We start from the raw sequence: 26,768 nt of genomic DNA on the forward strand, positions 1-26,768 counted from the left end.
AAAAAATATGACTATCCTGTAAGTAGAGTATTTATTTGCCAGTCTCAATTAATTGTATTGTGTGTAGCACTTACAGAATCTGATGAAGTTATGCAAGCTGACAAGTTACCAGTTTTGTGAAGTCATAAATTATTGAAAGGCATTATAATTTGGGGAAAATAGGGCTATATGCTACTGTTGGATATGTTAGTTAACTTCTCTTGAGTGTCAGTTTTACAGTCTTTAAGATGAAGATATTAATACCAGCTTTTCAGGACAATTGGGAAAAAATAAGATGCGTTAACATTTGTTAGGGAACATTTAGTGGATAACTGCTCTGTATGAAATGTTATACTAGAATATTATCTCTAAATATTTCTGTGAGGATAGGTATGTCCATATTATAGAAGGTGAAAGTACTTTTTAATATAGTTGAAAAAATCGTACACATTCTAAAGGATGAAGGCTAAATTCATACTTTAAAAAATTAGTTATTTTTATTAGATAATTCTGCCTTAATGCTGATATATAGGTTGTTTCTTGAGTTTTGTTTTGTTAAGACAGAGTTTTACTATACAGTTCATGGTGGCCTTGAGCGCATTTTGTAGTGAGGGCTCAGCCTCCCAAGTGCTGGAATTGGAGGCATGTGCCACCACACTCAGTCTTTTTATTTCTTTTATATAAATCTGTTTTCAAGTTATAAATGTAACTGTGGCATCATAATTTTTTTCTTTGAAATGATTTAAAGATTGTAAATCAGTTCAGAGCATGTCAGTTCTCAGAATTTAGTGGAGCCCTGGCTAATTTTGTGCTGCTTATTGTAGAGTAGTATTAATGCATACAAGTGGCCACTAGATGTCTCTCTTAGTATATACAGTACTTAACGAATTAGTTTTCCTAGTCCTGACAATTTTAAAAACTAGCATAGTAACATGCAAATTTATTTTGTTTTGTTTTGTTTTTGGTCTTTTTCCTTTTTATCGGTACCAGGGATCGAACTCACGACTGCCTGCAAGGCAGGCGCTTATGCTGCTGAGCTAAATCCCCAGCCCCCATAACATGCAAATTTAATAAACATGAGAATCTCAGAGGAGAAAAAATTGAAGCCCACTTATATTAATATAATAAACTTTTTATTAAGTGTATACATTTTTCCTAGATAATTTTAATAAAATATACATTAAGAATTAGGTACAAATATCCTAAGGTAAATGAGGGTTGAGTTTCAGGTATATTTTTTCTGGCCATTTTTTAATAATATTCCATGCCGTTTATAGCACTAAATTTACCAAAACAAAAAGGATTTATGGTCATTCTTCCAACGATCTTACTGTAAGGCACATTTTCTCAGCTTTGTCTTCGAGTTTTTGTTAACAATATACATACAAAGTCATTCCTTGCTATTTAAGGCCAACCTATGAACACAGAGCTTCCAGTAAACATTTTGGACCTCCACTCTGAACTGACTGCTAAAGTTCTCAGTTGTGAGAGAGAAAGATTGAACAATGAAGAGGAACTAAAAAAAGCGGGAAGAAAATAGATGAGAACCATAGAAAATGGAAAAACATACTACTAATAGGAAGATCAAAAAGAAAAAATGTTTATTTATATTCATGAAACAAAAAATATTATGAAATAAGGAGCAATATGAACAAAATTCATAAACACTAAAAACATAGCTGAAATCATTTCAGTGAAAGGTTGGAATAAAATATTAGGAAATAATCTTGAAAGTAGTACAAAAACAAAAAAATGGATAATTTGAGAAGAAAGAAGTGAGTAAATGAAGGCTGAAAAATAAGCTAAAGCCGATGTTCTAAAATCTGACAATTGGTGTTCCAGAAAGAACAACAACAACAAAAAACCCCTAGAAGACATTATCAAAAAAACAAACTGAAGAAATATACCTGCAAATTAAAAATGGCTGCTTAGTCCCCTGAACAGCAAATGACCAAAGATGCTTAATAAGGTACATATCATAAAAATATCAAAAAATCTAATATAAAGAGAAGATCATAAAAAATTTCACCCCAAAAGTTCCAAGACAGCATAAGAATTCTCAGTTCCAAAAAAATTCTCAGTACAACACTGGATGTTAAAGACATTAAACAATGATTTTAGATTTACAAATTTTAAAAAATAGGCATTTTTGGACCTATACACACTGTTGGGCAAATACGAATATAAACCAGTAATCCTGAAATTTCAGCAAGCAGTATAATGGAGGACAAGCTATACTCCAGAGTTTTTCCTTCAGGAAGACTAAAATGGATCATTGAGAACTCACATTACAAATGCACTGGTGATGGTGATATTGCTACATACCACTTTTTTATTTTAAAGAGAAAATAAAAAACAGTTTCAAAACAGGTTAGCAGGAGAGTTACAATGTGCTAATATTGTTCAGACAAGATAATTAGGCTGATACCACATTTTTTGGGTTCCGCAGTAAAATAAACATTTTCAGAAATAAGAGGTCTCAAAAAGTTTACTTTGCATTAATTCTTCCTTAGAAAAATACTTTAGAATATACTCCATGATAACAAAAAAGATAAACCAAGAAAGCAAAAGGAATGAAATCTGGGAAGCAAGATCTAACATATGGGAGAATACAAACATTTCCCAGGGTGATGGCCGTAGACTACTTTAGTGTTACAGCTACACAGCACAACTAGAGAACTGGAGTAGAAGTCAGGTTCCCAAAAAGATGTTGCCAGGAAAGGAGGAAAAACATACTGTTATTGCAAGTCTGACCCAAAGAAAACTGTTAAGATGAAATGATGAGGATAGACAGCCTTGCCTGTTTTTGATCTTATGAGGGGGAAATTTTCGCATACATATGTGCATGCCATAGGTTGTTCATAGATGTCTTTCATCAGATTGAGAATTTCCTTCTATTCCTAGTTTGCTAGAATTGTTACATTTTATTAACCATCAAAAATTGATTTTACAGAAGCAGAGATTGATATTCGTTTGAGAGAAGAATTTTCTAAAATGTGTTTTGAAACATTGCTGCAGTTTTCCTTCAGTAATAAGGTCACAACACCTCAAGAAGGCTACATCTCACGAATGGCACTCTCGGTGCTTTTAAAGCGGTCTCAAGATGTTCTACATCGCTACATAGAAGATGAAAGATTAAGTGGTAAATGCCCTCTTCCAAGGTATATATTTTGTTTTATTAAAGAAAGAAACTAATATAATTATTAATTACAAAGACAGATCCAAAAACCAAGTGTCTTCATAAATGATCTAGACTACTCTGAGGCTATTTATTATCATTTTATTTACTTCAGACTGTGTAAATATTCATAGATCTCACTGCAAATATCTTAATGTGTTTTATCATGAGATGTGTTTTCAGATCTTAGGAGCTTAAGTACTACATAATACATGTCCCAAATTACCTTATTTAATCTGAAATTTTTGAATTGCAAAACATATTGTCTACCATACTTCTACATAAAGAATTTTGAATCTGTCTGATTATATGATATTTCTCTACAGTGAAAATACTACATAAGTCATATCCAAAAAATGTGTTGTTTTGTAACTATTTCCAGGCTTCTCTTTGTCAGCTTGCCATATATTAGATTTTCTCTTTATCTAATCTACTTAATTTAGCCTTTGAACCTATACATATTGATAGCCTTCTCATCTATCCAAGCTATTTTAGTGGAAGGGTTACTAGGCCTTTGTGTTAAACCAAGGCTAATCAAAGCTAGGATATGGACCAAAATTCATCAAACAAATGAAGAAAACAACATAATGTGAGAGGACAAAGATATCAATCATGAAATAGGAAAATCATTGTGGTTTCTGTTTCATATAGTTTTACTGAGAAGGCAAATCACTTGCCCTAAGTCTTTATTTACCTTCTTATATACTTTAATTTCTGGAGGTAGAACTGACCTGTTAAAGAATACAGACATTTAAATTCTTTTTTAAGAATTGTATGAATACCCTTTCCTCCATGTTTATTTAGCATTTTAAATGCTAAAGTTTACTATTTATTTCTTAATTGATGAATGAAAAAGTCATATAATAGTTGCTTTTTATTTTTTAATTACCAATGCTCCTTAATCATTCTTACTTTTTTTAGGATTCTGCATATGTTGAATTTCTAGGACATAAATTACAACTTTCCTCTTCAATTTATATGTAAAAAAAATCCCATTCCAAATATAGTTGTTAAGTAATTTAGTTATGAATATGGCTAACAGTTGACTAATGAAAGTTGATTCATAAAGTGTACTTGGAAATGTAGTAATAAAATTGCTTCAAGAAGTATATTATTTATTAGATTGTAACATACTGTTTGATTTCAGAAAGCATCCTTTCTTTTTTTTTCTGTTCTCAGTATTTTGAGCCCTATTCATACTTGTGCTATGCAGTTACACTGGGTTAGCTTATGTACAGAATCACTAAATTGATTTCTAAAAAGCTACATTACAATATTATACTTCCATGGTTACAAAGAAGGCTTGAAATGGTTCTCCATCATAGTATTAGAAAATTCCCACCTATAGAATGGAAACATAGATTCATACTCAGAATGGAGTAAAGGGAACTGTACAGCAGAAATTTTTACTTTTTACCTGGATCAAACACCACCCTTTACTCCAAATTTATTTGTCATTGTTAATATCTCCAAATAGTGCCATATAGGATTGATTTCTAACATTTTTTTTGTTGTATTAGAAAATTAAATAAGTATCACTGCAATTTTGAATGTACTTTAAACAGCATGGTAAAATGTGTGCCAGTTCGTAACTGTAATGTTTCTCTTTGGCAGATTTCTTTTAGTGCTAATAACTTCAAAAACATTTGTAGAGAACTTTTAAAACCATACTTTATAAATATTTTAAGTAGTATGTAAAATACTTTACAAATAAACTTAGATTTGAGTGAGTAGGTTGCACCTCTCCTTTTAAATTGGTAATTTGTGGTAAGAATAATTGTAAATCAGATTTGTACCCTAAAGTATATATATGTATATGTCCTGTTAATAGTTATGAAATGCTTTTTCCTTTTATGAGAAGTTAAAGCAAACATTAACTTTATATTGTGTTCAGTAATTTTTCAAAGTTATTTGTACAAATCTTATTTTTAAAAAGTATGCATGGCATATTTAAAAATCTTGACAGGAGTCGTTTCCCCTTTTTTTAGGCAACAAGTAACAGAAATCATATTTGTTTTAAAAGCAGTCAGTACTCTCATTGACTCACTTAAGAAAACTCAGCCAGAGAATGGTAAGTGCTTAGAAACTCAGTTATCCTAAATTTTTAACATTTATGTTCTTAAAGAAATTCATAACAAAATAAGAAAATAACAATAGTTAATGCAGTGTATCATCTAAAACTGGTTACTAATAGTAAACTTTTGCTTTACTGTTAAATAGCTGAATTTTAGGAACATAAAAGCCCTTAGACTTTCTTTTCTCCACTTTTCATGACAACAGATCATCAATTCTGCCAGGATGTCACTAAGTGAAATTAAATAGCAGTTTAGATAACTTATGAAAAAACTAAATTGGTCTGAATTCAGTATGTTGCAAGGACAGTTCATATTTCATAATTATTTTTTTGTGCTGGAAATCGAACTCAGGACCTCATGCTTGCCACACAGGCACTGTGCCACTAAGCCATATCCCCAGCCATATTTAATTATCATGGATGTACAAGATTACTGTTTTTGGAATAAATGAGAAGGCTTTTTATCTGCTTTTACTGACTTTATAAATATAAGTTATATAAATAACTGAGTCATTTTTATAGTTTTTTCATTTGTTTTCCCTTTCTCTTGTTCATTTCTACTTAATCCATTCTTCACATTATCAGAAATGATTTTTCACTGTATGACTTTGATCCTTCATCTTTTTATTCCCTCCAAACACAAAAAATCATTTTCATTTGCCATTTCCTACCAAACTGCTGAGTACTACAGTCTGACTTCATTCTGTTCATGTGTTACTTCCAACTAGATTTCATTTATTCTATCTATGCCACTAAATTAAAATTCTCAGAGTTCCCAAGTGTTTCCAACCTTTCATTTATTTTCTTCGGTTGCCTATATCCATCTGGATCAAACACCACCCACTTTTGAGCCTTGTTGTTAATCTCTTAAATATGATGGCTCTTTGCAGTGAACTCCTAGCACTTTCATTTGTACCTTGGTTTTGAAACATTATTTTTAATTGCAGTTAGATATGTACATGATTCAGCTCCCCTTACCTTGTAAGCATTTTGAGAGCCTTTTTGAGCGTTGTTTGTACTATTTTGAATTCTCTACAATATTGCTTCTCAAAGTGTGGTTTGCTGGACCAGCTATTGGTTTTAAGAGTGTGTTAGGGAGCTAAGACAAATAGTTGTATCAAAATATAAATCAGTTGTGTTACTAAATTCAGCTAACTTTTTTTTTAAACACAAGACTATGTTAAAGAGGACAGTAGTATGTTGATTTACATTCTAGTATGAGCTTATTTTTTTTAGCAGACCAACAATTTAAACAGCATTTTGGTTTTTCTGGGTTTTTTGTTTGTTTACGTTTTTGTGGTGCTGGGGTTCAAACCTAAACAGGGCCTACATGCACTCTACTATTGAACTACATCTCCATCTTCAGGCAAAATTACTTTTAATATACCAAAATAAAGGAAATTTTCAGTAATTGACTAATCACTTAATGGCAGGATATGCCTATCAGAATTCACTCATTGGTTCTTTGACCTTAAAAGGTTATTATACTAAAATCTTGTGGGGTTTGTTTTTGTTTGTTTGTTTGTTTTGGGGGTCTTTTTGAGACATGGTTTCACTATGCAGTTCATGCTGGCCTAGAACTCACTTTGTAGCCTAGAATGGCCTCAGTCGTCCTGCCTCAGCAGGAGGAATGGCAGCAATCCTCCTGCCTCAGCTTCCCCAGTGCTGGGATTACAGATATGTACCACCATGCCTGGCCTTAGCTTATACTAAATCTTAAGGGGAGTTCCCCCTTTATTTCTCTTAACCAAAAGGCTGGAGAAGGGGAGGATAAAGTAAATCTTAAGGGGAGTTCCACTTTTATTTCTCTTAACCAAAAGACTGGAGAAGGGGAGGATAGAGTAAAATTTTTAAAAAAACATCTAGAGCAATGTCCTGAATTCATCCACTCATCCCAAAATTTTTTTCTTTAGTGTTTTAATTGATTTTCCAGTGAAGGAAAGCCATGCACTGATTTTCCAGAGACCAAGAAATTCTTTATTCCAATGTTAAATGCTTGAAGCTATATTTTATATTTTATTTATTATTGCCAGAGATGTGCTAAATGTAACCGGAATATTTACATGCATAGAATTTGCCTTATTTCATGTGATGTTTAGACAATCGCCAAGAATTTAAGCATATACGTATAAAGGGAGGAAAAAGAAGGGAAATTCTTTACAAAGCCATTGGGCTACGAATAGGGCAGTGTCTCAGTTACTTTTTACTTGTTACTGAGACAAAATACCTGGAGCCCATGTTGGGAAAGGAAAGGTTTATTTCTTACAGTTTTTGGAGGTTTCAGTCCACGTTCAGTTGGCTCCAAGGCAGGCGGGCATGGCTGGGCCGCAGTTCATGGCGGCTGCAAACAGCAAACAGGAACCAGCAAAGAACAAGACAAACCTTCTTCCTGCCATTACATCACATCCTGGCTCCACCCCTGTGTGAGTGTAGCACTAACACCATCAATCCAAGCACTAGACAGTGTAGTAATGTAGTAGTGTAGATGGATGATCTAACCTAAATTAATCTTAAAAATTGTTTAAGAGAGTTAGAATTTAGCCTCTGATCATAAGAAGTGAAATTTTAAATGGAATGAAACTATAAATGATGGTGATTCTATATTAGAAAGGTATGATAAGCCGCATTAAGAAAAAAGAAAGCTGGGCCTTGGCAGCTGAAATATGTTATATTGTATATATCCAGTCTAATTCAAGAGATTAGATTTAAATTTAAGATTTAGAGCCAATACACTTCAAATCTACTTAGAACTTTTATTATAGGTTTAAAGTTTTGTAATGGAAAAGGAAGCATTTTTGACATGGAGAGATTTTGTTTTTATCATTTTACTTGATATTTATTTAAAAAGTGGAACAGATAGTGTGTATACACATAAATCCAAAAATAGAAGCCAGGCATATTGGTACAAGCCTGTAATCCCAGCAGTCTGGGAGGCTGAGGCAGAAAGACTGTAAGTTCAAATTAACCTTGGGCAATTTAATGACCTAGTGAGGCTCTGTCCCCCACCATTCCCCCAAAATGGCAGACGCTAAAGGCCCTGAGTTCAGTCACCAGTGCCCTCAAAAATCAAATAAATAAATTTACATGACAAAGTTTTAAGATGGTCTTTCCCCAAAGCAATATCTGCCCTGTTCTTACCTTACCACAAGCAACCATTTTTACTACAGAAGTTCCCTACAGAGGTTTATTATGTACACATAAAATATATATTCTAGTACCTTCAGTTTTGTGTACAAGTGTACCTAATAGCCTACATCATACCTACTGTTTTGAACCTCTTTTCTTGTTTTTTCACTTAATGAAGTTCATGGAAATATTTCATTATCAATAGACTAATAAGCTCTTTTATTTTTTGATAGTCAAATATAAAGTGCTCACAAAAATTTATGGTAGACTTTTAAAAAACATTTTGATTAAAGGAAGGTAAAAGCTTCCTATGAGTTTTATTTCAAATGTCATCTTCATGTGTTTCATTTTCCCCTGATAAGTGAAAAATTGGTTTTTCAGTTAATTCTCCATGTAGACATTCTAAATAAGTTTCACTCTGTATAACCTTGTGTTAAATGATTAATGAAAAGCTTTACAAAAGACAGCTGAAGCACCCAGCATGGCAGCACACACCTGTGATCCCAGTACTCAGAGGTTAAGGAAGGAAGATCTATGTGACTTTAAGGCCAGCCTGAAAAACCCAAAAAACGTAACAAAACAAAAAGACATCCAGGGCAAAATATTTATACTTCCTAGACCAGTGGTTTTTAAGACTTAAGCTTACTCTGAGCAAGTACCTGTTTGACCAAAGAGGTTTGGTGAACAGGTCATGGTTTTCTAAGATACATATTAAGGAATTAGACATTAGATAGAAACATACTAAGGAATTAGATATTAGGTAGAAAAAGTTCTATAATCATACTAATTTTAGAAATCCTGGAACTTTTACTGTAAGCACTCCATAAATTCATGTGAATTATTAGTCCTCAAAAGGAGAGAGATACACAACATCTACCACACTTACTTGACAGGAACTTTTAAAAAATGAGTAAGTAAAGAAGTTGAGAAACTTAATCCTGTATTTTACAACAGAAGTTTCAATAAAGGGAAATGAATGACTTGACCATCTCTCTCCCTTATTTTATAAGGAACTTTGTATAGTTGGCAACCAATAAGTGAGAGTGAAAAACAGAATCAAAATTTATTGCACATTTTATTCTTGCTTTTGTATTATACTTCCTCCACATTAGAGACTTGTCCCACAAAGTGCCATAAAATCATTATGGGAGTGCTCAAAAAACATTTCATTGTATGAGTGCTCAGGAAACAGAAATGTATTATGTGATCTCACAGTATAAGGAGATTATTAACTGATTGGGATGTAACACTTTTGCCCCAGTCAACACACAACCTTTAGCTGTACTAATTGGTCATGATAATGTTAAGAAAGGCGCACGTGGTCTCTTTTCACCATATCTAGTGATTTACATTAAAGGTTAGCAAACAGTATAAGAGAAAGATACAGTGATACCTTGGTATTCGTCTTAGTTGATTCTGGGAGGCTTGATGAGTACTAAAACCAAGAAGTACCAACCAAGTTGTTTTGGCTGGAAAGCGTAGTGAGTCACAAGGCAATTGACCTTAACAGGTTGAAGCCTGAGCTTCAAATACAAAGCAAATGAAAAGCACTGGAACAAAATTTTCACATCAAATGCATTGCATACCCGATTTGATGAGTTTCAAAGAAGATAAGTGCCGAGGTATGACTGTAACTAGATCTAGGTTTGGTAATTTCAGTTTGAAATTAATATCAAGGACGTTACTGGAAAGAGCAGTATTTGTATTTTTAGTAGACTACTGAATAAAAAATGTTTCTAACTATTCTTGAAATGTACACTATATTCTCTGGAAATTACACTGAAAATAGATTATTGTAAGTTACTTTGTTAGCTTCCAAAGCTTTCACAAATTATCATTTAAAATGTACCTTAGCAAATTTGTTGGTATTGAGAACTCTACACGGCAACCATATTTTTTTTTCCCCATGCCTTATTAAATACAGCAAGAAAGCTTCCAAAGATTTTTTTTTTGAAGAAAATGTACCAGATGGTGCAACCTGCATGTTTCAGAGTTTTTTCCTTCCATTGCATTTAACATTGATTGTGTTTATGTTAATTGGATAATTTTTACTGTTTAAATCCATCGTATTTTGGGATTTATTTATTCTTCTTACATTACAGTTGATGGGAATACTTGGGCACAAGTAATTGCCTTATACCCAACTTTAGTAGAATGTATCACCTGCTCATCTTCGGAAGTCTGCTCTGCACTTAAAGAGGCACTGGTTCCCTTTAAGGATTTCATGCATCCACCAGCATCCAAAGTTCAAAATGGAGAATCTTAACCAGCTGCTTTTGAATATGGAGACAGAAAGATACAGTATCTTAAGATTGCTCCTGAGTTTACTGTAAGAAGGACATTTCTTACTACAAAAATTCTTGGCAGTTGTTTGCCACCATTAAATTGTAATTACCTGGGTTCACTAATTCATGTTATAAACTTATACAGCAACAAAGGCCTCTGAATGAGTAGCCCTGTGAGTCTTTAATGAGTTAAGCTGGTGGGAGGGAGAGTTCATACCACAGCATAGCTGCTACTATATCTTTAATTGGTGATTCAAAAGTGAGCTTATGTACAGTTTGTGGTGTATGTGTCAATGATGTACTTTTTAAAATGAAAGAAAAGATAATTCAGATTTATTAGGCTGGTATTTTTGCACTCTTTTTCAAGTGCAAAATTGTACTAAAATTTTATGCAAGATGGTACTGTAACATTCCATATTATTTACAACCAGCCTTTCTAAACAAAGGGAACTGATATACCTGTGTGTATAATAAATAGTACAGTACTGTATAAAATAGTTACATTTATTGTTTAAATTTTTAAAATGTTGATAATGTTAAATGCTTGAAGCTGTATTTATTATTAATACAAAATTGTTTGCTTACATTTTTACTTATAATTTGCTTTCTTATGTGCAGGTAAACTTACCATGTAATCAATTAGTTTCATGCTTATTTTAAATGTGTTATCACTGATCATTAAACATTTGACCAGAAAGGTCATGTGAACACAACAGCAAATAGTTTATGATTTGCTGATTTTTGAAATACAACTTTGAAATGGGTTATTAATTTAATACATTGAGATATATTGTAGCACTGACTCCATACCTCATTTAAATATCTCTTCAAGCTTTCGCTTAAGTCAGTTTTTATATTTGCTGTCTAAATTTTAAAGACTTTTCATATTTTATATTTCTACTGATTTTTTTCTTGTGAATTTGTCTTTGATTTACAACCGAGATAAGATGATTTCAGATGTCCTAAAATTTCACCTGTGAGGTTTTGTTGATTTCTGTGCTTTATTTTATAATGTCTTCTCAAGAAGAAAAACGACTACACTCTCCCAAAACTCTAAAACGTGTGTGTCTATGTGTGTGTGTGTGTGTGTGTGTATATGTGTGTGTGTTAAAAAAAAGACAGGTGTACTTTTGGAGATACTCAAGCATTTAGAAGTGCAGTAAGCCTGCTGCCATGAAGTAAAATGCTAAGTTTGTTTCACTTTCCTATTTGAGTGGAGAAGAAAAGTGCTGTTGAGTGCATTAACTTGTTTCTTTAAAAAAACTGACATTGACCTAGCTCACTATATTTTCTATGTAATGGATTATGCTGTTATATTTTTCTTCTCAGTTAAATTTTCATAATCACTTATGTGGAAACATGAAGATGTTTAAAAGATTGATTTTTTTCATAAATCTCAATGGCATTGGTATTATTTTAATGTACTACAGGGCTTTTGATTTTAATAGTATTTTAAATTTCAACCTCTCCAGAATAATCATAAAATTATAAGAAGCTATTAAAATTGAGTAATGAATGAGCTACAGTTTTGTGGATATTGTAATTGTGTAATTATTTAATTTGTGTTATTATCTGTAACCATACAGTAATGCCTTTTTGAGATAATATTTATTTACATGAATCAATGAATTTCTGCTTTATTATTTTCACCTAAGACTAAGGTAGAATATGTCACTTCATATAATCTGCTTTTAACATTCTCCTTATAAGTTATAACAAATCACTCAAGTTGTATATTTAGTGTATTTTTTATACTTGGATATGTTAAATTAGGGACTTGAAAAAATACAGATATCGATCATAAAGGATTAAAATAGAATAACAATTGTAATACTATTTCAATTGCTGTGAATTTACATGAAGTAATAATATTTCTATTCATGAGAAATAAGAGATTAATGGCAGTTAGGATGATTGTTTTCCAGTGAAAGTTAAATATGAGTCAAAGCTATACAACATACTTACATATTTTGAACTAATGCTGTATTTGTTTTTAGTATCCGAACCATGCCTAATACTTCAAAATATCAGTGTGATGAATGTGTAATCAAAGCTGTCTTATTAAGTATGTAGGCTGTCCCCGTGGTACAATAATTGACAGGCTTTTCTTCCCAGAATATCTTCCATAATTCCCCAGGAACCACTATTGGTAATATGTGCTATCAAATCAGGCGTTCTTCTAGGCTGAGTTTTCTAAAATATGCCTCTTCTTAGAAAGTTGATAGATTGTTCTAAGAGTTGAGTTCTTCACTAATTACAACTGTGTTATGTGAAATTAGATCCTGGGCCATTCAAAAAAGGAGGTTTCAAAGGTGTGTTCATTGCTGCACAACTGAGTCCATAACTAGTCCTGGAACAGGAGCAATTGTGTCCTTGGGTACACATATTAGAAAAATCGAAGAGTAAACCTGGCATGATCACTTTTTGTCACTGAGTGAATATATGCTTCAGGGTTTTTGGACAATAGACATGTGCCAACAATTGGATGATTAAGGTCCCTTTTTATTCTGTCAATTATAAAGGTAACAAACTAATTGTTAACTTGCATAGGTTACTTTTTAGTTTTCAATAATATTATTACTACCAGGAAAAAAATCATATATCTTATTATTTTTTATAACTAGTTTTAAAGTTTTATTAATTTTACCGTATACATTTATTAGAGATTAAACGCCAAAAGGAAACAAAGTGCTTGAAAGGTCTAGCTTAAAATGGATTTTCATTTGCTTTGTTTTTTATTTTTATATTAATAGCTAACAATTGTTTTGTTTTTCTTCTCTATGGTTATTGAATCAACTCTTACCAAATTCTTTAAATTAGAAGATGTGAGCAATTATCTGTAACATTTTATCTTGGAAAATAGCATTTATTTTAGAGCGCAGACTAGTGATAACTATGCTATTTGTGTTTTCTGATATAACCTGAAGAGTATTTTGTTCATTGTCACAATTTGGCATCGCTATTTCCAGGTAATCTTTGGTCAGAAGGTCAGTTAAGAAACCAAATAAGTAGCATTAATTATTGAAGTGTTCCAGAAAACAACGTGAAAAGTATTCCCCATTAGTTAAGTGATGATTATATTCATATTAAAGAAGGATTATGGAGCTATTGTATAATGACTGAATGAATATATCTTCTCTAATTGTAGAGTAATTCATATGGACAACTAAATCCTTAAGAGAACTACTATAGATGAAGTGTTAGCCAAGGCAGAACACTTTCAGGAAGCATCCTGCCTGCACTTAACTTGTAGTTTAACAGCTCAAGAATGAATCAAAATGTTTAGGCTTAGAATACTGTGGGTTATTGTGTTTTATGGAAAACTACTACAGATGTGGACAAAATGGTTCTTTGAAAGCATTGCCAGCAACCTAATACATTCCTTAGATTTCTACTTGTATTTGGCAGTTTTGACACATATGCTTATCTTGCATAAATTATTACATTTTACTAGGCTTAGTAATGATGAGCTGTATTTATCTACATTATGAGAGGGGATTTTACATTTTTAAAATTATATTCATGAGACCAACAGAGGTTCATACAATACAGTGTGTTACTAGCTTATATGTGGGGGCTAGTTTTTAATACTTCATAATCATTTGAATTAAAAATTTTATACCTCTGGAAAGTAAAGTGGTGCTTTCATTTTGAATGACAATTTTTTATAGTATGCGAAAGAAAGCTAATGTGTTTGTGTCCTAACTTATATACAGACCACCTAGAGGAGTTAGATGAATTTCTTATAAATCCTATGATTTTGAATGTATTAACAGTGTTTTTTTTAAGAGCATGGTACATCTTTTTGTGAATATGACTACTCTCAGTAATCTTGACTAATTGTAAAGCAATGACAAATCAATATTCTGCCTTTTAACTTGAAGCATGTTCGGTTTTCAGAGCCTCTGTTTATTTCTAAAACAGAGATGACAACTAATTCTTTAGAGGAGAAATGCATAATTTGAGTTTGGAATTGATTTTAAAATGACATTGTTAGTATAATTATTCAGGTTATTTGGTAAGTTTGGTAGTGTATCCTAAGAGAGATTTTGACTATTTGTTTTCTTTTTTCTTGGCCATCACTTTTTTCCTGCTGTTAAATTTTTTAAAATTATGTTTACTCTTAGTTTCTCCTTTTTTTCCCTCTTCCTTTCTCTGCTTCTCATTTAGTCCTTTTTCTGATTTCACCTCCTCCTTGATCATGAGAAGCAGAGCTGATCATGGTAGAACCACTGCTGACTGCCTTCCTATTACATGAGATTTTGGAAATAACTTCTACTTTTGGCACTATTGCCTTTTTGCAAAGGTGAAATTCCTTTGCCATTTCGAAATAGTGGAACAAGTTGAAGTAATTTGTGATTGTAGCTCCTACAGTCTTTCTGAATCCACAGGATTCAGCAGCCAAGATGCTCTCACAAAATGGGATTGCTATAAATATGATAGCTTCAACAGCTAAACTTGGAACAGTGTGTCTTTGCTATGATGTGGATGGAGAGATGATGCCACTTTTCTCAAAAGAGAAAAATCTAAATTACATGAATTCATGTAATGTAAAATCTGAATTACATGAGTTTTTGCGTTTTGTGGTTTTTTTTTTTTTAAATCTTTGAAGGTGGGTTCTTTCTGGAAGCAAGTGCTTTAAACTATTTTAGGTTTATGTTATGTAAATATTATTGTAGTATTTTCATGCCTACTTTCAAAAACTACTTGAGTTAGCATATTACCCCTGTCATGTATTGCTATTTTTCTGTTGCAAAACAGTGATTTTGATGGAAGATCTAGAATGTTAGAATTCTTATTTCTGAGTGTTTCTAGAATATATTTGGTTTCCATGTCTTTGTTGCTTATGGTGACACAGAGATCAACTGAAACATTCCTAATTATACTAAGGGATTAATTATAGTCTCTCAGGTAAGAAAGAAAATTATTGAATTTACAATTGCTGCAAATATAGTTTCATTAAGTTTTATTTTACACTAAACTCAATAGTGCTATGCTATTATTTGAGAAACTATTGCAAATAATAAAGTATTTCTTTTTGTGAAGTTTTACTAGAAAGGAAAAAAAATCCAAAGCTATAATATTGCACTCTTAATTCTTTTCATCTATAAAAATAAAATAAAATACTAAGCTTTAAACCAAACTGTGCAGGTTTTGCTTGCTTTCTAGCTTTTACTACCTCTGTGTCATAATTGTAACACGTAACATACAGCTCCTGTCTCTTATGGCAGTTGCCATATGGTGTTTATGTCAGACTGGATATATTTATCTAATTTTGTGAGATTCTTTTTAGCTCCCAACACAGTTCTTGAAAGTAGTACCACTGTTGTTATATTTTCTCCTTACAATTTTTATGTTGTTGAGATGTATCAGTTATGTATTATAATCATGAGAGTCTCTTGATGTCAAACTTAAAATTTTTTTTTAGTCTAAAATAGATTTTTCACAAAGCTGCATAGTAATAACTGTAATTGTATACAACTTTAATTCACTTTACAGTTAGCACTAAGCATGATTGTAGGTTTTAATTATGTTCCTGCATTACTAATTTTCTCATTATAACTCAAGGTTGAAATCTCTTTTATAACTTCCCTTCAGATATGATTAATAACTAATTTTTAATATACTTATTTCTCATCCCCATTAGATTTAAAACAGTGACACCCTATATCACCTGACCCTGTTTATAAAGACTTTATATGTAGCAAGTATGTTTAAAGATGGCTTATAGATATGGTTAGTTTGTAGGAAAAAACAAAGACAAATGTTTTTGAGAGCTTTGTTAAGACTGTTAATATAAAAACTGAAAAAAGTAGAAGTACACCGAAAGGCATCAAATATCTCAATACAGTAAGTTTGAAAAGAAAGTATACTTGGGACTTGGAGTAAAAATCCCAGGTCAAGTAAAAAATGTGGATTAGACTTTTTAGGGATGCTGATGATTAAATCTAGGGCCTTACGTGTGCTAAGTATATGATATGCCTTTTAAGAGCATTCTTTTTTTCTTGATGAAGTTGTTTTGAGACTGTCTGTATAAATGCCAGACCATCCTGCCACCTCTCAAAATTTGTTTGAACTTTTTTTTTTTTTTTAAAGCATGCATTTGTACTCCCAGCTATTCAGGAGACTGAGAAGGGACGCTTGCTTGCACCCAGGAATTTGACACTAGCCTGGGTAACATAGAACCTATCTTTTTTTTTTTTTTTTTTGTCTTTTTCATTTTTATCGGTACCAGGGATCGAACTCACGAATGCCTGCTTGCAAGGCAGGTGCTTATGCCGCTGAGCTAAATCCCCAGCCCCCATAGAACCTATCTTAATCAACCAGTCAATCAGTCAATTCCTTTTTTGCAAAGTATAATAGAAGCATAAAACAAAAATTCCTGTTTTTTGAGTGTATATTGTATAGTAATTTTTGTAATTCCTAATTTTTTTCCATCTTGGAATAGAATTTATTTTTTTTAATTTTTTATTGATGCATGTTTGTAATACATGGTTACATTCATCATGGGGAATTGGTAAATATACATGACATATGTTAATTCTTTTTTTTAAATTCCCTTCCCCTCCCCTCCTTCCCTCTCCCTACATCTCTTGCATCACTTTATAAATATAGTGTTTGTAGTATATAATGGTTACATTGCTCATAGGGACTTGAGCATGTTTAATTCCTAATTTTAATAGTATTTCTGGAGTACCTAGAATTTGTAGGCCAGGGTTTTACCTGTGTTACTCTGTTACCTATACTACTATTTCTTTCTCACAGTTTTGTAAGAAAGTTGTCATAAGACAGAAGTCAGAGTTTAAAATCACATACCTAAGATCTTGGTGATCCACCATGTATTGCTTCAGACGTGGTTCTACTACGATAATTTCGTATTTTTTTAAAAAAATTATTTCTACCCCATTAAAGCCCAACCCTTAAATTGAAAATACCTTTGAGACAATTACTATATCTATGAATAAGCAATTGGGACAACACACTTGAATATTACAAAAAAACTTCCTGTACTGGGAAAAAATATTTGTTTAGTAACTACGACCACCATATGAGCTGCGTTGAATTTTTATTATTCAAGTTTAAAACACATCTAATTTGCTGTTTTTTTAAAGAGCCTGTAGTATGCAAGCAATAACATAGTGGGTGAGAGATGACAGTTTGGGCAAGATTTTTAAAACTTCAAATCTCAGTTGTTAACTTACTAAATATGTAACCAGAGCAAGTTAATCTTTTTTTTTTTGGTTTTCTTATCTATTACATGTAGTTGTTAATGGGCTTTCACAGAACTGATTTTTAGAATTAGATGTTATAAAGCATTATGGTTAGAATATGTTCAGTTTTAGTAATATGAACAAAACACATTTGGCATACGCAACTCAAGAAATGGACAGAAAATTTTGATTATCATAATAGGGAATAGTTCTTGCCTTTTGCTGGACAAATACCAGGTGTTAAGAATCTAGTGTCCTCATAACATGGTTATATAAAGAAATCACTAGTGACTCTCAGGTGCTTGTTACAACTAGTTGAGTCAACACATATCTAAAATAATACTGAATATAAGACTAACCAAGTACTAATTAATTATATTTTAGTACTTGTATTATGTTGGGCATTGAGCTAATGCCCTTAGAAATTTAGTTTTTCAGGGAACAAAGATCTTTAACAAGTATGCAAAGTACAGTGAAAGACAAGTACAGATTAATACCAGATTATAACCTAGAGCCTTCGCCTAATTATCTGTGGTTCAGGTTAATGTTTTTGTTAATATTCAGAAGGAAAAGCAATAAAAAGGCTCACTGGTGGAGACAACTTAAAGTAAACCTTAGTGGCTAGATAACTTTTGAATGAAGCTAAAGGGCATTAGAGTATATTTTAGGCAAAGATAATCTGAGCAGATGTATCTGAAATATGAGTAAGCAGTGTCTTTTGGTGTTACCTGAAGCAAAATGGCCATGAGGGATTGAGGGCCAATCAGGAGATTCCTTGAAAGCCAAGTAGAATACTTGAATACTTATTTTTAATAAAAATTATGAAAGTAAGGAAGATAAACTTGCAGTAATAAGCAAGATAGAGTATGTGAAATCCAAGTAAAAACTAAAAAGCTGTTGCCATTTTTCTACAAAGGTAATGTTAAAGGATTAGCTGGGAGTGGTCACATTTGAAGGACACTTAGATTCTGGGTATTACAGATAAAAGTTGATCATGGACAGCACATTATATATGGATTGAGTGGCGTTAGCACTATCAAAAGCAGTTGTGGAAATCTGATGTAGTACAGTAGCATTACTAAAAGTTGGAGATTTTATTACTCTAGCAAATCTCTATACTTTGGGCCAAACAACTGTTTAATAGCTGTTTAAAAATCTTTGCCTTTACAAGTGAATTGGCTTTGGAAAGGATAATGTGATTCATTGTGTAGTGAGTTAGCAGTCAATGTGCAGTGAATATAGTGGCCTTGTAATAATAGAAAATGTGATAGTGAACTTTGTGCTTTGTTAGGTAAAACATATAACTGCAAATTGGTTACACATGCATATAAATATTAACTGGAAAGTTCAGATTTCATATCCCAGGCAAAAGTACCTTTGGTATTTATTTTAAATGCTCAAGATTAGCTTAATAGCCCAGAGATACAGCTTTGTGCCTTAGTGCCTACCTCGTTAATAAAAGGTCCTGAGTTTGAGTCCCAATATACCCCAAAAATTAGTATAACATGTCAGTAGGCATAATAAAATATACTTTATTTTGCGAATAATCATATACAAATGTCCTGAAAACATGCCAAACAAGTTACTTTTTAATTTGAAAACTTGTACTTCAAAGAATTAGGTCACCCATCTTACATACCATTTGGTTAGACACAGTAAATTTGCGGTGAGACTGTTGGCCTCAGAAGCTGCTGTCAAAATTACACTGCTGTTATAAGGAGGGAAAATTTTTTTTCCCCCAAAACTCCGTTATGGGCAAGTCTTCCCTGCGCATTGCCAATAAACTCTGCTCTCAGGCTCATAGCCTTTTAGTTGCGTGAAAGGATCGAAGTGTTGAGAAAGTCCCAAATTGTAGCTAAAGATGTTTTTCATTTCCCTCCATTCCTCATTTTTGCTATATGTAGTCTGGATTTTCAGGAGCTTCATGACTAACAGGACTGCCAAATGTAAATATAGAGGATGTCCATATAAATTTGAATTTTGAATCATATCTTTAGCACATGGGACATTTATGCTTCTAAAAAATATCTTAAGTTACAGGTGAACTGAGTGACCTGTATTTTATCTGGCAAGTGATAGAACTTTTGGCGCCACTAAAACGATAGAAATACGAAATAAAGTGGCCTTTAAGAATGTGGAGAGAGAACCCTGGACCACTGAGGTCTGGCTTTTCTCTCTGCCAGACACGTGGTGTGGGGGCATACATGTAGGGGTGGTACCTAATGGGCATTACTAATACAGGAGTATCCCACTGGAATTCATTTCAGGCCACAGGTAAATTGCCTAGGGGCGCGGGAAGGTGACCTCAAGATAGAGCCCCTTGGTTCCGTCTCCCACCGCTGCAGTGTCCCATTTAGGGCAAAGTCCTTTCAGCAAGTCCTAATAACTTTTTTTTTCTTTAATGTTAACGTCCCATTAAATAAAAAACTAAATGGAAAGCAAAGAAAAAGTTGTTTGGGGCGGGAGCAAACTAGGCTCCTGAGCAGGCGCCTTCGCTCAAACTTGACCGGGGAAAGGGTGGGGGGTGCACAATTCCGCGAGCCTGCGCATTATGGTGAGTTGCACGGCGGCTTTCCCGCCTATTTTCTGCCGAATGTAGCACTGGGGCTACGCCGCGGGGGTGGAGCACAGCAGGGCTGTGTCCTTGCCGGGGAGGAGAGGAGGCGCCGGAAAGTTTAAACAAGGCCAAAGTACAACGTGTCCACTTCGACGACGGTGCGCGCCGCCATCTTCTTTGCGGGCAGAGACCAGCAGAATACTGGGGCTCCCTGACCTCCACTGAGACTTGGGGGGCCGGACCGCGGCCGCGGCACTGCGGTGACGCGGAGTCGGGGGTGCCCTTTGGGGGGCTGATTCCTAGAGGCGCGTCGGAGCTTGCTAAGGCGGGAGCGGGACGCCGCCTTTCTCCCGGATGTAAGATGGCGGCTCGGGGGCGGCCCGGCGCGCGGTCACGTGGTGGGAGCAGCGCGCCAGCCTCCCTCCTTAAGTGATCTCTATGGTTCGTCCAGACGCACAGGAGCTGCGGAGCGCGAGACGGCAGTGTGTCCGCTCGGCCGAGCGACGGCGCCCAGCCAGCCGCACAGCGGTTTCAGTTTGACGGGGTTTCCGTGTGCTGTTTTCGCCTCTTGCGGAGCCGTGCGGGATTTCCCCAAAGGGTGCTGGCGAACCAATGGCCTGGGGATTTCCGGGCTGTGCCGCGGCCCCGAATCGCCGCTGTGGGACGCGCCCGGGCTTTCGCGGGGCGGAGAGCGGGCGGCGGGGCGCGCGGCAGGCGGGCGGGGCGCGGGGTCTCGCGGGCCAAGCCCGGGAGCGCTGCTTGCGGCTCGGGGACCGTCTCGATTCCCGTGGCGTCTCGTCGCGCTTTTGCCGCCTGTTTCCTGCTTTCATGTGGCGCGGGGAGGAGGGCGCGGCTTCCTCTCCGGAGCGGTCGCGGGAGAAGACGCCCGCGGGCTGCCGCCCCGGCCCAGGAGCTCGTGGCGGCGGCGGCAGCGGCGGGGCTGGGCGGGGTCTCGGGCGCGGCGCGAAGCGAAGAGCGGGAGGAGAAGGGGCGGCTGCGGTGGGGCGAGAACGGAGGGGCGCGCGCCGCTCGCCGCCCTGCGCGTGTCCGGAGGCTCCCGACACCATGGCCCTGGCTGAGGTAGTAGTTTGTGCTGTTGGTCGGGTTGTGACATTGCCCGCTGTGGAGATAACTGCGCAAGCTACTGCCTTGCTAGTGCTGGTGATGCTCAGCGCCGCGGAGGACAATGGCTGGGAATCCCCTTTGTTTTCCGGGACGCGGGGATAGCCCGCCGAGCCGGCCCGGCCCTCGGAAACCGTTAGCTCAGCTCTTCGGGGAACCGGGGCGCGGGCGGAGGGCACCGCGCTGTATTTTAAAGCTCTGGGAAGAGCCGAGCCATTGGATTCGCTCTCTTGAAGGAAGGAGTGAAATTGTGCAAGATATTGACACGTAACTTTTCACCCCAAAGGATTTTAACGCCTTTTTGAGTAACCCAAGATTTAGATTGTGACTATTTTTGCTTAATTCTGGTTGCGGTGGAATGAGCTATCCAGCCTTGCACAGCAGGTACTGGGGCCAGAGTAGCAGACCCCACAATGACAAAGTTTGTGCTTTAACATTTTAGATCTGGTGTTCTCTTGCTGTAGGTGCATTGAAGAGTCTTTTTAAAATGTAAAACCTAAAGTAATTTAGAGCTTGTATTTAAAACTTGGTTTGCAACTCCTTGCATGAGAAGCTTTAAGTTTATAGTTAAATACATTACTCAGGTTTTTTTTATGTTACAAAGCAAAAAATAAATTTTATTCAGAGTACTGTCATGTGAGTGGTTTTGTTCCTTTTTTCCCTCAACTTTGGAGAATTCAAGAAATTTTGCTGAGATGGTGGGTTTTCTGGATTTGTTGGCCCTCGATCCTTATGTGTTATTTTATATCTTTGCATTTAGTGTGGGAGTAAAGACTCGAAGTTGGAAGTAAGGTTTCTAGAAATTTAAATCTCATATCGAGTTTGATTCATGAGTAACTTGTACTTCAATAGGAAAATACAGTTTTTAGAGAGGAATCGTAGTTGAGGTAACTAATCTGATATACTAAATACCCTAAATTCTGTGTAAAAAATTAGAACTTGTATTTTTAAAATTTTATTTTCACTGATGAAAGTACTTGGTCAATTTTAGTACCTTTCTGTGTTTCTTTTTTGGGGGGATGTCCTCCGTTTTTTGCTAAGAAAAAAGCTTCACAGGAGAAATTTCTTTGAAACCAACCAAATTTCTTTATCTCTCCAATAGGAGTTTGCTGCTTTTGTAATTCAGAAGTGATCTTGTAAGGGCAGTCTGGCTGAATTTGGTTTAACCTTGAGGATAACCTTACTATTTAATATGATCTCCTGAGGATGCAGCTTCCTCATGTGAAAAGAATAGTAAATACCTCAAAATCCAGAAAGTATTTGTATGTTGGCTTTAAATTTTTATTGCTAGCAAAGAGCAGAGTAAATTCAGATGTGCCCTTTTTTTCTTTAAATGATGCAAATCTCTGGCATGCTATGTCAAACCTTGATTTGTGGAGAAATTAACAAGTGTTAAATTCTACAGTTACATTTTAAAAAAACTTCATTGAGTCAACTAGGCTAATTGATCCTATACACTTTAATATTTTATGGCTAATCAACAGTTACTAATCCACACCCCTGAAGTACTACAAATTGCTAATTTTTTTAAACTTTAAACAGATGTGAGCAGAAGCTCTGAATGGCCTGTGTAAACTAGTTTATTTTGTGACTAAAAGTAAATTTTGTCTAGAACTATATACAGTTCTGCCCACAGTAACTTTTTTTTTAGTTGAGTATGTAGGTCTTTGCACATATTCTTTCCTAAGTTACAAGAGAGAATGTTGCCACCAGCTGACTTTTGTCCCATAGTACAGTGCTGCTCTAATTTTTTTTTTTTTAAATAGGTCTACTTTTTACTTTCACAGTGCTGCACACTGGTAAAAAGGACCAGTGGAGTATTTTCAATATTGATGGTTCTTAGAAGATGAATTTGCATTATCAAAAATACAGCTTTCTTGTCAGTATTATTGACATTTATTTGGTGCAGTTAACTTCTTGTTAAAGGTCTATTGTCAAGCGTGTAAGTAATTTGTAGTTTCAAAAAGTCAGTGACGGGAAGAATAAAGTAGTATTTTGAGTAAACCAAAGGAAAGATGAGTTAGATAATGACATTTTAATAAATGCCAGCTTGGAAACAAATGATGTTATGGTATACAGGATGTACCATGTGGAGATGATTCTTGGGGAGCATAATTTTATCTCCAGAGCTCCTAATTGTCTATTATACTCATAAAAATATGAGTTATTTTAAAATAAAATTATCTTTTGGCAGATAGCACAAGACTGACTAGCCAGGGGACCACACTTGGGACATTGTCTTGTGGCATAGCCCCACAGCATTCCTGCCAGAGGCATCTGACAGCAAAGATAAGCTCTACAGTTTGTAGGACTAGAGTACTATGAAGACAGAGTAATTCATTATCAGACATTTTCTTTCCTGTTGCTTGTTACACTTCCTTGCCTCCACTGGGAAAAACCTGAGATGTATTTTCACTTTCCCACTGAATAATCCTCTTTATAATTTTTGTAACAAGAGACAAATGGAACACTCATTTTCAAAATTTAATTAGGTCAGAGCAGTAATACCCAAAAGGAGAATTATGACCATTGTCATAAAATTTGAAAGGTTAGTGGTGCCACTAACATAATTAAGCAGAAATACTAAAATTACCCGTATGACTGTCTAATGAAGTTCATTAAGTGTTTTGCTGGGTTCCACCATTGGGGAACCAAAATAAGTTGTACAGCTAGGTCATTGCCCCAAGGGAAAGCGCAGAAAAGGTATTACATGGAATGTTTAAGAATCAAAATTTGGATGATGAAAAAAGCATCCGTGACCTATTTCACTTTGGGGATCTAGCAAAAGAGAAAAAAAGTGGCTGAAAGCTAAAAGGGAAGTATATACCATTAGAATAAGATAAGTGCCTTTATTTAAAAAGTCTTTAGTACCACTTTCTGAAAATACACTACTTGCTTTTGAATTAAGTTTAAACCTGACAATTACATTATAATTCAAGAATATTTTATCTTCTAAGTTAGGGTTTTTCAAAAAACCAAGTAGTGTCATACGTCACAGAAAAGTCTAAAAGTGTCCACACATTGGCAATCATTTATGTAGTTACGATGCTGTTGTCTATCAGAAATAATCTCTGTTCTGTGGTCAAATAATAAAAAATTGTAGGTGTTTGATATTACTTTGAACATAGCTATTTAAAAAGGTTGCAATTCTATACAACATATTTAAAAAGCACTAAAAGCATTGTACAGATACAAAGGAGGGCTGATTTTAGTCCCAGTAATGCTATTCATGTTACTATGATAGTATCAAAAAAATTATATCAAAAAATTAGACGAAAATATTTTCCTGATTTTTTTTTAAACATCTACATTCTCTTCAATAAGATTTTAGGTGAATTGTCAGAATAAAAATCTTTCTGACCTTTAATCCTTAATGAGTGAGACTCACAAAGTAAATGTGTTCTAGATAAATACATTCATATACTTGTGTTTAACAGAATTGAATACTTACTATGTTCTAAGCACTAGAGATATACACTAGGTAAAACATCAAAAAGTATAATCTTACAGGAATAACATTTCTCTGGTAATTACAGATATGTAGTGAGAACTATCTTTGGGTCACCTGAATTAATTTCAACCCTAAATTCCACTCAAGCATCTTCTCTAGAGCTCTGGATCTAGGACCGCTATTATAATTGTATCTTCATTTAAGAAAATGTTAAATGTGTACAAAGGGTACCATTTAGTCCCTAAACAAGATGACATGACAGGAATTATGTGTCAGTGAAACTAGAACATCTTGAAAAGCTTTAATAGAATCATAATGCATGTCTCACTTATGAAACATTTCTCCTCATGGAGAAATCTAGGGTGTGTAGCTAGGTGTCACATAATTTGTAAATTTCTATATGTTTTAAGAGTTCAAAGATTGAGAAACTGAGTGGTGTTGGGAGGGGCTTATAGAAGGTACCTGTCTAGAGCAGAAGTATAGAATTATTTTAATAGTACAGGCAAGGCAGAGCTGATTAGGAGTATTGCTGAGTTTGAGAACAGGAAAGAAAATCAAATGCTGCATTTATTTTACCTTCCTTATGCAGACCACACCCAGAGAAAACAAATAACAGAGTTTTCCCATCATTGACTAAATCCAGTGTAATAAATGCGGAGGCTATGATAGAATGTTACCATTTACAAAGGCTAATGAAATCATAAAACTGTTATAGGCCTGTTCCATGGCTATTAAAATCAGTAAAATCGCTGATGGGCAAGTATTAAATTCAGAAATCAGACTGATAACCTCTGACCAAACCTCACTTAGTTGATAGAGAACTAGCTGTTGTCTTCTGAGATGGTGCAGCAGAATGTCATCCATGAAGATCAATAATTAGAACTTGGATTCTCATTATCAGTAATTAGAACTTGGATTCTCATCAAGTTTCTAGATCTGACTACCAATTATAAGAAATGAGGATCCAGAGGAACACACTTTATCACTGTAGGTATATGGCAAAATTTACAGTGCAAAACTACTGGACAAATGATCTGACTTTAATAAGTAGCAAGGAAAAATAGGAAACATTAAAATAAATTTAAAGATATATATCAGCTAGTTGAAATGTATAGATCCTGAGTTGATCAATCACCTGGAAAAACATTTAGAAGACAATTGAAGTAATTTTGTTATGAGACAAGGTCTTATGTAGTACAGGACAGTCTTAAAGTTGCTTATGTAGCCCAGATTATGGGGAACTCATGGCAATCCTCCTTCCTCTGCCTTCTCAGTGCTGGGATTATAGAGGTTACCACCATGCCCAGCAACAATTGAAGGACTTTACATACTGAGTACTTAAGGAATTGCTAAATTAGGTATGGTGGCACACCTATAATCCTAGCATTCAGGAAGCTGAATTACTCTACTGGTCAGATATTTGAGTGATCTTGATTGGGGTTTGTTACCATTACTGGAGTTGTAAAAATAATTTTCTGTGGGTCAGAAGAAAATGCTTTGGCATTTTGTTGAGCAGAAATCATGCTACTAAATGTTGACCATGCACCAAGCATACATACACATGTAACAGTTTTGAAGGAAAAAAAATATTACAGCATTATTGCATTTATAAGAGAATTCTTTTAAATTTAGAAATTAGCTGGGCGTGGTAGCTCACGCCTATAATCCCAGCATTCGGGAGGCTTAGGTGGGAGAATCCTTGTGAGTTCGAGACCAGCCTGGGCTACAAAGTGAGCTCAAAGCCAGCCTTAACTGCATAGCAAGACCCTGTCTCAAAAAAGAAAC

The 26,768-nt window shown here is 34.8% G+C and overlaps 1 protein-coding gene across 5 annotated transcripts in view; it reads left to right on the top strand.

Moving 5' to 3' along the window:
* Mon2 (MON2 homolog, regulator of endosome-to-Golgi trafficking) overlaps positions 1-22,167 on the top strand; it is a 102,147-nt gene extending 79,980 nt beyond the window's left edge. For 4 of the 5 annotated variants that reach the window (XM_063254191.1, XM_063254192.1, XM_063254193.1 and 1 more), the window contains 3 exons: positions 2,933-3,140; positions 5,146-5,228; positions 10,460-22,167. In XM_063254191.1, coding sequence (XP_063110261.1) covers positions 2,933-3,140; positions 5,146-5,228; positions 10,460-10,623 — 455 coding nt within the window. In that variant the 3' untranslated portion in view covers positions 10,624-22,167. Of the gene's footprint in view, positions 1-1,821; positions 2,550-2,932; positions 3,141-5,145; positions 5,229-10,459 lie in introns of those variants that run through there. The other variant, XM_063254196.1, reaches the window with a different exon arrangement.
* The last annotated feature ends 4,601 nt before the right edge of the window (positions 22,168-26,768 follow it).

The sequence above is a fragment of the Cavia porcellus genome, unplaced genomic scaffold (genome assembly GCF_034190915.1).
Source record: "Cavia porcellus strain 051 isolate PalLab524CR breed Dunkin Hartley unplaced genomic scaffold, mCavPor4.1 scaffold_8, whole genome shotgun sequence".
Taxonomy (NCBI): domain Eukaryota; kingdom Metazoa; phylum Chordata; class Mammalia; order Rodentia; family Caviidae; genus Cavia; species Cavia porcellus.